Source organism: Olea europaea, chromosome 5 (assembly GCF_002742605.1).
Source record: "Olea europaea var. sylvestris chromosome 5, O_europaea_v1, whole genome shotgun sequence".
Lineage (NCBI taxonomy): Eukaryota > Viridiplantae > Streptophyta > Magnoliopsida > Lamiales > Oleaceae > Olea > Olea europaea.
The window spans coordinates 14,155,928-14,168,627 of record NC_036241.1 but is presented as its reverse complement, the minus strand read 5'-3'; the positions used below and the strand labels follow the sequence as shown (position 1 = coordinate 14,168,627).

The 12,700-nt window shown below is 35.3% G+C and overlaps 2 protein-coding genes across 2 annotated transcripts; one reads left to right on the top strand and one right to left on the bottom strand.

Moving 5' to 3' along the window:
* Window positions 1–854: 854 nt before the first annotated feature.
* LOC111394746 (CBS domain-containing protein CBSX5-like) lies at window positions 855–2,521 on the top strand. Its single transcript, XM_023020718.1, has 2 exons — window positions 855–1,293; window positions 1,515–2,521. Exons 1-2 carry the CDS (start codon window positions 959–961, stop codon window positions 2,341–2,343), a joined length of 1,164 nt encoding a protein of 387 aa, XP_022876486.1. The 5' UTR covers window positions 855–958; the 3' UTR covers window positions 2,344–2,521.
* A 2,117-nt stretch (window positions 2,522–4,638) lies between these two features.
* On the bottom strand, window positions 4,639–6,940 carry LOC111394745 (aspartic proteinase NANA, chloroplast-like). Its single transcript, XM_023020717.1, has 2 exons — window positions 6,236–6,940; window positions 4,639–5,626 (listed from the first exon to the last, which is right to left on the bottom strand). Exons 1-2 carry the CDS (start codon window positions 6,841–6,843, stop codon window positions 4,807–4,809), a joined length of 1,428 nt encoding a protein of 475 aa, XP_022876485.1. The 5' UTR covers window positions 6,844–6,940; the 3' UTR covers window positions 4,639–4,806.
* Window positions 6,941–12,700: the final 5,760 nt, after the last annotated feature.

Sequence of the window (12,700 nt, the reverse complement as noted above, 5' to 3'; positions counted from 1 at the left end):
CCAAAAAAAAAAAAAAGATTTTTGTTAAGATTGTATCTTTGAAAAAGTAATCTTTCATAAGTTATAATATTCTAATATTGTTTAAGAAGTAATTACATTAATAATAAAAACTTATAATAGATAATTTAATTATGATACACCATCGCATACGATAAAATAAATTTTTTTATTTTTTTTTTCAAATTATAAGTCTCTAAAATATCAAAGAAATTTATAGAGTCCAACGTTATGTATTAATAAGATTAGACTATATAAAAAGAGTAAATGCTGCTGATAATGTTTGTATTTAGCATTCATGTACGTGACATTGAAGTACCACGTTGCTCAATGAAGCTGGAATTCAAATTGGATAATTAAAGATGTACTCTCGGTGTCAACTAGCTTGGGAGCATGTTTGATTTGGATTAAAGTTTGATTTTAATTTAAGTCAAAGTTAAATAATCAATATTAACCACATCTTTTATGAGTCCCACAACTTTTTAACTAAACATTTCAAAAACTTTTATTACAATTTACCAAAAAATATAATTTTAATTCTCATCAAACACTCTCTGATATGGGTGCATAACATTATATTATAAAAATAAAATAATGTTATTTAGTTTCAGTGGTGCTAGAGTATCTATCTAGATGATTACACTTAATATGTTCAATTAAATGAATTACGTGACATTGCATTTATATGAATCTATCATTTAATATTATATAATTGTTATCTAAGCAGATGCTTGATACCACTGATGTTGAATAACATTACTTTAAATAAAATATATATTTTAACAAATATATGGATCCCATCTCGACTTTGGTGCTTCTTGCACCGTTCCTTCTAATTATAAATACACGCCTGACCTAGCCAAATAAAACCATCACTTCACACACACAGACACACTCCTGCCGTTCATTTCTACTTGAATCTTAAACATTATAAGGTTGCCAATTTTTGTTCTGAATTTGCATGGCGGCTCGTTTGTTGTCTTACGAGGTAGCTGATCTCTGTCTTGGGAAGCCGTCGCTGCCGTCCCTCTCCATCTCAGCCACAATCGGCGATGCCGTGGCCGCTCTTAAGGGTTCTGAGGATAATTTCATCAGCGTATGGAGCTGTAATCACTCAAAGGGCAATTTAAACAGTAATGACTGTGTTTGTGTTGGAAAAATCTGTATGGTTGATATAATTTATTATCTTTGTAAAGAAGAGAATTTGCTATCTCCATCTTTGGTTCTTCAATCTCCTGTTTCTGTTTTGCTGTCAAAAGTTAAGGGACTGGTTAAGCACGTGGAACCCTCTTCTAGGTATTGGATGACTCTTCTCTCTCTCTGGTTCTTGTTTGTTTCTATCTTCTGGATTCCATGGATTTTCATTTTTTATTATTATTTGAAAATATTGAAATTTTAAATATGGGGTTGTCTCATTTTACTTAATTCTTGAACATAAGATTAAAATGTTTGTATTTTCCACCGCTTAAGCTTTTAGATCCTCTTTGATATAACCAAGAAACTTACTATTTTTGCAGTTTACTTGAAGTGATCGATCTGATGCTCCAAGGTGCTCAAAATCTTGTTGTCCCCATAAGGAGCAATTCAATAAGAAAACAACTACAGAAACCATCATCAACAACTCACAATGTCTGTGAATTCTGCTGGCTAACACTAGAAGATGTGATTAGATTCCTTCTCTGTTCAATTGGGCTTTTCTCCCCAATTCCGACGCTTTCAATTGACAGTCTTGGCATAATCAGCACTGAATTCTTGGTCATTGGTTCCCATTCCCCGGCAGCTTCGGCCGGAGGGGCCATTTATCGCTCTCTTTTGGATCAAACTTCAGTGGCAGTGGTTGATGATGATGGGATTTTGATTGGTGAGATCTCTCCGTCCACCCTCGCCGCCTGTGGCACGGCGGCGACGGCCGCCATAGCTACCCTCTCTGCCGGAGAGCTCATGGCCTACATTGACTGTGGAGGAGATCCCGCCCAGGAAATCTCGAGGGTTGTTGAGGCAAGATTGAAGGAGAGAAATTTAGAGAAAATATTGGATAAATTCATGACCACTACTTGTGAGCCTCATATCGCTTCATTAGACAATGATTTACCATCCCCGAGGACAACAGTGATGTCGAAGTCAGGACGATATAGCCGATCGAGCAGCTACTCGGCACAAATGGTGAGAAGGGCAGAGGAAATAGTGTGCCATCCGGGAAGTTCATTGGTGGCAGTGATGGTACAGGCTATTGCACATCGAGTTAATTACGTTTGGGTTATTGAAGATGACTGCAGTGTAGTTGGAATTGTCACATTTTTTAACATGTTACAAATTTTTCGAGAAAATTTAGAATCAATCATCTGAAAATTGATGAACATAGGAAGACCGGACCATTGTCGACTTTTCTTGTATAATTTACGTGTGAGGTTAACGATTTTCTAATCAAGGGCCTGTCTTGTATAATTTGCATTTTCAGTTGCTTTTGAAATTTTTGGTATTTTATCAAATAAAAGTCACAAAAATCATGGACAAACTTCAAATTTAACTGTGGAAAGATTGGACCAAACTAGATGTACATTAAGGTGTACATAAGGGATTACATAATGTCCACATAACATTCTATCTTTTGGTAGTTTAAAACAGTTTCATCCAATCTTCTCCTTTCACATTATTTTTAGTAACCACTTATATACCTTTTTTATGTACAAGTAACAAAATACTTAAGGATTTTTGCTTTTTTGCTTTCTTTAAAGTTAATAGAGTTAGAAGCTCCTTCACCTCAGCTAAACACTAATTGTGCGGGTCCGTTTTATTTTCTATAGAAATGTCACGGATTAATTAGTAGTGTCAATAGACCATCTTCTATCCCCGTGCATCTCTTTATATGATTTATGTGAAATGTCTCATGTTTTGTCCCATGAACTTCAGCTGGCGGTGTCATTGCAGCTTGCATGGAACTATCTTCTATCTCGTGAACCTCATCCGGTGGCGCTTGCAGCTTGCAAAAGACTACGTTCTATCCCGTGCTTCCAATTAGTAGCGTCATCGCTACTTGCACAAAACCATTGTCTACCGTGCACCTCATCGAGTGGCGGTGCAGCTAATCGAAGGGCGTCTTCTATCTTGTGCACTTCATATACCTGTGGTGCAGGTTCTCTTACTGCCGTTTTGTGTGTAGTCGTGACCTCACCTTCACCATCTTACTTTTCCTTGAAAATAATGTTATTTGGCACTATTAGTACTAAATCACCTGTTTAAGTGATTACACTTGATATGATGAATTAACTGAATCGTGACGTTTCATTTAAGCGAGTCTATTATTTAATGTCATGCAATTGTCATCTAGACTGATATTTGATATAGTGATGTTGAGTAACTTTTCTCTTTCCTTCAGGTTGAGGAGGTTGAGTTTTAAGAGAATGGATTAATAATGGGACATGTGGGTCACCAACTTTCTTTTTCTGAGAGTGTAACCAAAGGAATGAGAACACAACAATGTTAATATCCGTGAAAAGACTTATAACTGAATCATCTAAAAACCAGAGAGAATGAGATGGAAAGGTAACAGAGCAATGCCCTTCAATATGAAAGAAACTGCAAGAAATTATCATAAGAACCAAGAAGTATTGTTGAAGTACAGCCTTCTGGCCGGTTCTAGTTTTGAAATATATGAACACAAGAAAAGGAAAAAAAAAATAAAAAAAAAATAGAAAAAACATTTCCTCATGTGCAACCGAAGTGTCAAGTCAATTTTGGTGCATTTTTATATACGAATTTTAAACCATTTATGTTTCCATTTCTCTCTCACTTTTTCTCATTTTTACACCATCCCAAAACTTTATTTTTATTTTTATTTTTTAATCATACATTTCATTATTATATAACTCATTTTAACACCCCCCCCCAAAAAAAATAAAAAAATAAAAATTGGGGCTCAAATTGAGACCTAAGTTAAAATTTGAACAAATTCAAAAATATGAAAAAAAAAAAAGTACAAATAAAATGCAGATTGCAAATGATAATTATCTGAAGTATCAATGTGATAAGCTTGAACAAAATTTAAGCCCGAGAAGATTTCTTATATTGATGAGCAGAAGTTCTTTCTGGAATTAGAAATTGTTTGCTAGGACACATAAAAATGGTGATTGAAGTTTTATACTATATAAAATGACAGACTATTTTTCAAATGTGTGTATTGCTTATAAATATTACCGATGATATTTGGTTACAATTATTTCTTTTAACATTATGGGCTATATTCAGTTACAGTTGCATGTGTTAAGAGGAGATTCTCAAAAATGAAGTTGATAAAATCCTTCTTTTTGTCAACAATGTCAAAAAAATGTTGAACGAATTTGTCATAATTAAAAGACTAATGCTATTTGCAGTCGCTCACTGTAGCAGTCGCCCTACGTTGTATGCACATGATAGATGGTTATTTGATGCATTAATGAATAAAAAACTACCATATTAATGCATCAAATAATCACCTGACATGTGTATGCCACGTAGGACGACTATCGCAGTGAGCGATTACGAATAACATTACTCTAATTAAAAAGCAAATATCTAAAACTAATTGATTGTAATAATATAATTGTTGATTTTCTATAAAAATAAAAATAAAAATTAGAAGAGTAAATTTATTTCAGATTATTATTTTTATAACTTTGACTATTTATTTCATAAAAATAATATTTTTATCATTTTATATATTTTTACATATTTGGGGTTGGCCTAGCCGGCCCTGTTAAAAGAAGGAAATGTAAGTTAACAAAACCTGCCTAGTTATTGGTTAATTTAAACACAAATTTGGCTAAATAAATCTTAGGTGCAGGAGGAGCTACCAAAAGTCAGCTTGCTATTTGCAAGGTCAAATTCCCAGAAGTGATTTTGTTGCATGATGTTGCCAATAATAGATTGATCAGGCCAAGTTGTTTGAACAAACCCCAGGCACTTTTGGTCATCAGCCACATCAATCACATAATTTTCTACTGAGGGTTCAAACTGTACTCCATCTGCAAAATGAATCACCAATCTTGGTACCATAGATTCATTATATCCCTTCGAATCGAAGCAGAAATCGGGCTGTCCAGTGAGATTTAATCTTGCAAAATTCTTTAACGATGGCATCAGGGCTGCCATTACTTGATCATAAGCAGGTTTTGTCAAGAAAGTTAGGGATGTGCCGGAATCGAGTGTCATCCCTCCACCACTCTTCACATCCCACACTTCATCTGGGATTTTGAGCATTTTGTTGCCTACGGAAATTCCCTTTATATTTACTCCATAGCCTGAACTGTTTCTGAGGACAAGTTCTGTCCGTTGCGTTCTGTTGAGTGTTTTAATAGATTCTATGCTTTCGTGGGAACCGAAAATGAGATAGCTTGACACGTTTAGGGTGCTCCAGTGATCGACTAGACAGTACGAAAACTTGCCTCCGAATTTATTAGCAGCTCTGAGTGCCAAGGAATAGTTGTTGTATCCAAGCCCTAGGAGGCCATCAGCCCCCTCGAAATTTTCAAAATCGGAAGGTTTACTGCATCCAACTAGCATGTTGTCGATTTTCGCCTCTTTGCCATTTGTCTGGGCAAATGTTACCGTCTCATTAGAAAAGATTCCATTTGTAGGATCTCCGCTCAGGTACCTAGTTTTAACAACCATAGTCCAAGGAAGATCAAGATATACTTTCTGAGATGAGATTTGTAGACATTTTGAGTTTATGCAAGAAGAACTAATCTAGTAATGTAGTAACTTGAGTGCCACGGTAGGATTAAAAATATAACATGTTTGGCTAAGCTTAAAAGTAACTTTTACTTCTTAAAATGCTTTCATTGTTCATATGATTATTCTTTATTGAATCGAGATCAAATCCCGATATTGTGTTCGGACTTGGATATGTGAATTAGCCTATTAGATGTTATAAATCCAAGACCATCTCCCATCTGGTCCATTTAAGAATATGTTCACATTTCCAGCAAGAGTAATGCTATATATATATATATATATATATATATATATATATATATATATATATAAAATTGAAGAATATGTCTAAAGTTCAAATAACACATTATTTTATTAGAATATTTAAAATTATATCAAAAATTGAATAAACACATAAGTACGCACATGCATATAATTCTTGATGTTTGACTAAAATGCATTGTCTCGCATTACGCATTTTAGAGCCTTGCTATGTGATCATGATCCGCAGGGGAAAAAAAAAAAAAAAAACAAGTAGACACATATTTACCTGTATTCGTAGGCGCAAGGAGTCCCGGGGGAAGGGCACTTTCCAGGAAGAGAGGCGAGATCTATAAGCTCATTCTTGCACATTTCTGAAGAGCAGGGCACGGTATTGAAAGACGACGATTGATCCGCACGAAAAACTCTCTGCTTTCGAAAATTTTCCCCACAGCTAGTGCCATTGCACCAATAATTACATTTCACCCAAGTTAAGTCACTCCCTGTGTCAGCTATGAGGACAACTTTTTGTGCAGGGGATCCAACGGACAAGGACACGTAGTATTCCCCTACCCCAAAATCAGCTCCCGAGTACATTGCCATATCCCCAGAAACATTGTTTGTGCAGGTTTGTTCGGCATTGCGACACTCCCGGGCTTGGCGTCGGTTTCTGTTTTTCTGATGGCGAATTATATCGCGATCAAGTAACTGTCTGAGGTGCTCAAATCGAGTTATAGGTGGCATCCCTTTGGCACGCCGAACATTGTTTATGTGAATCATCTCTAGTTTTGTTCCACCTGGTTTTTCATCCCCATGTGAAAACTTCGCCAAGAAAATGACCACAAAAAACAAGAAAATGAAGAGAAAAGAACCTCTCGGCAGCCCATACGTTACCATTTTTCACAGTAGTGCTTAATTTAGGGGTGAAATGATGCCAAGAGTAGAATAAAATTGTTGTGTATTTAAACCAGCTACTAAGGAAAATAATTAAATGATAAAATTGTAAGGTAGGATGAAATATATAGATAGAATATATTCGTTTCTCTCTCTCTGGCTGTTTGGCTCTATCTTAATTCTAGGAGAGATGTAATCATGTAAAAGAATTTGCTGGTTACTTGTTTTTTCTTGCCTACAAATTTTATTGCTTACTTCCTAGAAATAAGTTAGGCCAAAGATTGAATGCATTTCTATAGTCCCAGTTTTGAGGATTCGGAATATCACAATTCACACATTGATCAATCAAAAATAGCTTCAACAACTAATTTGTTCCGTATTTCCTTACTGGCCTTTCCATATTCCATATTTTTCTATTGATAAGTAATGGACATTATATCCTTATCTCTGCTCTCTAGATTTCCATTACTTGTTATTTTCTTGGCCAAGTGTTTCTGTTCCACAACACTAATATTATGGTTTAATTTGAAGATGACAATTAAGCAAGAGAAATGCCTGTCCTGACTTATTTTTAATCATATAATTTTATATTCAACTATTTATCAAAAGAACAAATATGAAGTTGGACAGAGGCCTAATGCATGCCTCTTATTTCTTTTTGACATGCATCGTTGATTTTTCGTTCCCGTGATTTGTCCTTCAGGTCTCGTTTCTTGATTTCATTTCTTCCACTTAATATTAATATTCTCAAGGAAAAATGTTGTTTAAATATGGTATAAAATAACTGGTAAAATTGAAAGTACATATTTGTATGAGTAAATTAAAATTAAAATATCCACTATGTTGGCAAAAGTCAAACTTTCTCGTTCTAGAATTCTAAATATAGTACAATACCATTAATCTTGGGATTAATTTGTACAAGTTGTAATTATCCTATTTAGTAGTTATATAATTACTTAATTTTAGGAATGTACCTAAACATATAATGTACCTAGTTTATAAGGTATGAAAGAATTTTCTCCATAATTTTTGTATGGTATCAGAGGTAGGGCAATCAATCTGTCTTTCATCTGTTTTGATTTTTTAATCGCCTTCATCAACTTTCATTGCTATAATTGTTCTATCATCTCTAGTTTTCTCAACAATTTATCTATTATTTAAAAAAAAAATAAAAATAAAATAATAAAAATCACTACCATGTCTTCCCTATTCGAGTCTTCCAAAGTTAATGCATCTTTTGAGACCATTAGAGGAGTCCATTCAAATGAGCTCAGAAATATTCAAGTTGCCAATTGCCTCAATGGAAGGAATTACATGATGTGGTCTCAAGTGGTTCGTACGAAACTCGAGGGAAAAGGAAAACTCCAACACTAGCTTGAACTAGACAAGGACAATCCCAAATACAAGGCGTGGGACGTTGAAGACTCTTAATCATGTCATGGCTATGGGATTCAATGCATCCAAAAGTAAGCAGAAATTGCATGTTCTCGATAACTGCAAAGGAGATCTAGGAAACTGTGAAGCAGACATATTCTAAAATAAAGGATGCTGCCTTGGTCTTTGAAATAAAGACTAATATTCAATCAACCAAGCAACACAATGTCTGTCACTGAATATTACAATGCTTTGAACACCTTATGGCTTGAACTTGATTACTATCATAACATTAAGATGAAGTGCAGTGACGATGCCTCTTTATTATCTAAGTTCATCTATGAGTTTTTGGTTGGATTAAACATGGAGTTTGATCAGGTTCGAGTCCAAGTATTGGGAAAAGAAGAACTACCACCTCTTAATGAGGTCTTTGTTATTATTGGAGGAGAGGAAGGAAAGAGATCAGTTATGATAAGAGGCCCTGGTCCTCAAACACGAAGGATCTGCTCTATTGTCCACCATTGAGGCCACTAAACCCGAAGGATATGCCTTATTGTACAAAAAGGCCCGTGAACAGCCAAAATTCTTACCAACTAAAGCAAAACAATCGTGATCAGTCCAGGAATAATGAATTATTGTGTAACTATTGCATAAGGACAGGACACAAGGAAGATGATTGCTGAAAATTGAAGGGAAAAACACAGAGATAGAAACTACAATGGGAACTACTATGGCAACAACTCTCAGCCAAATTCTGTGAATCAAGAGCAATGGAATAGGCAAGGAAATATAGCCGTTATAGGGTAAATTTTAGACCAACATGAATTGCATATGTTCAACGAGGAGGAGGTTGAAAAAATTCGAGGTCTACTATGTACAATAGACAAGCCAACTGGTTCATATTCCTCTGCAAATGCAAGTACCTATTCAGTCCAAGCTCTCTCTGCCTCATTAAATAGCAATCATGGTGAAGCATGGGTAATAGATTCAGGAGCCACGGATCACATGACCAACTTACCGTCTCAATTTTCTTCATACACTCCATGTTCTGGACATCAGAAGATTCGGGTGACAGTTGGAACTTCAGCTTCTATAATAGGAACATGGACTATTTCAATCACTCCATCTATGACTCTTAAATCTATACTCCATTGCCTGAATTGTCCATGAACCTATCATCTATTCCAAAGTTAACTAAATATTTGAATTGCAAAGTGGTTTTCTCATCTGACAAAGTGCACTTTTCAGGAACCTGCTATGAAAAAGTTGATTGAGCTTGCTAAGGAGAAGAACGGGATGTAATACTTAAATATCAGTAGTGGCAAAGCGGAAATGGAAGTAGCTTTTTCTCATTTATCATAATCATTATCATCAAATAAGACCTAGATATGGCTTCATCACTATAGGTTAGGGCATCCCTCATTTCATGTACTCAGAAACATGTTTCCTCATTTGTTAAGGGAATTGATACATCTTATTTTCAATGTGAATCATGTCAATATGCCAAACACCAATGAGTGTCATTTCAACCACTTAAAAATAAATCATTGTTTTCTTTTACTATCATTCACATTGATGTTTGGGGTCCATCTAGAATTGCAAATCTAAATGGTGCTTGTTGGTTTATTAAGTTTATTGATGATTGCACGAGAGTCATTTGATTATTTCTTATGAAACACAAATATGACGTGAGCACAATTATCCAAAATTTTCTAAGCATGATTCGAAACCAATTCAATGCCAATGTCAAAATAATCAGGTTAGATTACTCAGGCCATAGATATCCAAATTGAGTGATTCCTTCGGCCATATTTAGAAAACTCAAAGGGAAAAACGTACATATTTTTAGAATCTCAAATGGACGTTTATATAGTTAGAAACATCATTTTGAAATTGACTCCAGAAACTGTCCCGTTTCTGCCTTTTGTCTCTTGTAAGGAAAATAAACTACAAAAATGTCTCTTATCACAACATGAAAGATATAATTACAAAATTTACTATTAATACCATAATACATCATGTCTTGTTCATATTTTTACATAATACCATAAGGAAAATAGATGGAAAAACTGTCATCAAACAAAACACACAAAAGAAAACTTTCGGTATAAAACTTCGTTGTCCTTAATCCATCATCGCGTAAGCCAACTAACTTCCATCAATTCAAATGATCATGGATCTGAAAATTTAGCATAACATACTATGAGTATAAGAAATACTCAGTAAGATACCATGCTTGGATTTTTATCATGATAATACCACACAAAAGAATACAATCAAACCCATACTTGCATATTCCAGCTTGCCGGTGCCCTTCGGATTTGTCCTGAGGCATAAATAGATATCTAACTTTGTGGACTTGTTATACTTGTACACTTGTTTAATCTATGATCCAAATGTATGGTGGTGATGGATAACAAGTGGGGTTGATTATAAGTAATTAGTAGCCTAAAGACCTATATTTGCAAAGGAAATCTCTAATCTTCCAACTAATATAATCCAACCCTCTATCTTTCATTATTAGCAAATGTATCCCAAATCTAAACTTATATCCAACTTACATATCCAAAAAATTGTAGATCGTAAATTAATTTAATCATTTGGTCAATTGAAGTCCTAACAAAATAATCGACCACATTCAATTTCAAACTTGACTTAAGTTTCGACTAACTAATAATCACTTCATGTATACGCAACATTTAACACCTCATGCTTGTAGTCATTAGCTATCTCTAACATTAACCACTACAAAGGTGGTGTCCCCTTTTCTTATGGCCAAAAATAGTATTTAAAGTTAAATCCTCATCTTAAAGAAATTTAAATCAGCATAAAATTTCGGAGTATTACATTCCTCTCCCCTTAAAAAATTTCGTCCTCGAAATTACCTTGAACTTAGTTGAAAAGTTCTGGATACTTGGTCTTGATTTCTTCTTCTCTCTCCCAAGTCGATTCTTCGACATTATGATTCCTCCATTGGACTCTTACTAACGGAATTTCCTTTGTTCTTAATTGCTGAATTCTGCGGTCCAATATTGCTACTGATTTTTCCTCATATGTCATGTTTTGTTTGATATCCAATGGTTGATAACTAACCACACGGCTTGGATCTGACACATATTGTCGAAGCATTGACACATGGAACACATCATGAATCGCTGACAATTCTGATGGTAGAGCGATTCGATAAGCTGCATTTCCGACTTTTTGCAAAATTTCAAAAGGACCTATGAATCTTGGCTGAAGTTTTCCTTTCTTCCCAAAACGGAGAACTCCCTTCATTGGTGCCACTTTTATGAAAACTTTGTCACCAACATTAAATGTCAAATCTTTTCTCCTTTTATCGGCATAACTCTTTTGTCGGTCCTGAGCTGCCTTGATTTTAGCTCTTATTTTATCAACTGCTTGACTAGTTTCTTCAATTATTTCGGGTCCTAAAACTCTTCGTTCACCAACTTCATCCCAATAAAGGGGAGCTCTACATCTTCTGCCATAAAGGGCTTCGTAAGGTGCCATCTTTATCGTAGCTTGGTAGCTATTATTATAGGCAAACTCTACCAGTGGCACATAGTTTTCCCAACTGCCCCCTAAATCAAGGACGCATGCACGCAGCATATCCTCTAAAGTCTGTATAGTCCTCTCAGATTGCCCACCAGTTTGTGGATGAAAAGATGTGCTGAAGTTTAACTTGGTTCCCATAGCCTCTTGCAAACTTTTCCAAAATTTTGAGGTAAATCTTGGATCTCTATCCGATACAATTGAGGCTGGGATACCATGCAAACGGATGACCTCCTTGATGTATAATCGTGCGTATTGATCCATACTAAAATTCATTCTTACAGGTAGAAAATGAGCTGACTTTGTTAACCGATCCATTATAACCCACATAGCATCATTTCCCTTAGCTGATTTTGGAAAACCCACAACAAAATCCATAGTTATATGTTCCCATTTCCATTGTGGAATTGTTAATGGTTCTAACAATCCAGATGGCCTTTGATGTTCAGCTTTCACTTGCTGACAAGTCATGCATCTCTTGACAAAAAAGACCTATGCATCGTTTCATATTTCTCCACCAAAACATGCTCCTTAGATCACGATACATTTTTGTACCTCCTGGATGGGCAGTATATGGGGTTAAGTGTGCTTCTTCAAGAATTTCTTTCCTCGATCCCTTATCTTTCGGCACACACAACCTCCCCTTAAAGAGTAAGGCTTTATCACTACCTAATTCAAAGTCCTTTCACTTGCACAACCTACTTCGGATTTGATCTTTTGTAGGAAAGGGTCACCATCCTGTGCTGCTCTTATTCGATCTCTAAGTGTTGGTCGAATCGTTAGAGCTGCTATCCTGGTACTAGTTTGGGTTGGAGGAACAATTACTTCTAAATGTAAGTTATCGAAATCCTTTAACAACTGGTCCTGCATAGTGATTTGTACCGCTAATTGTCCAACTGCCTTTCTGCTAAGAGCATCAGCTACTACATTA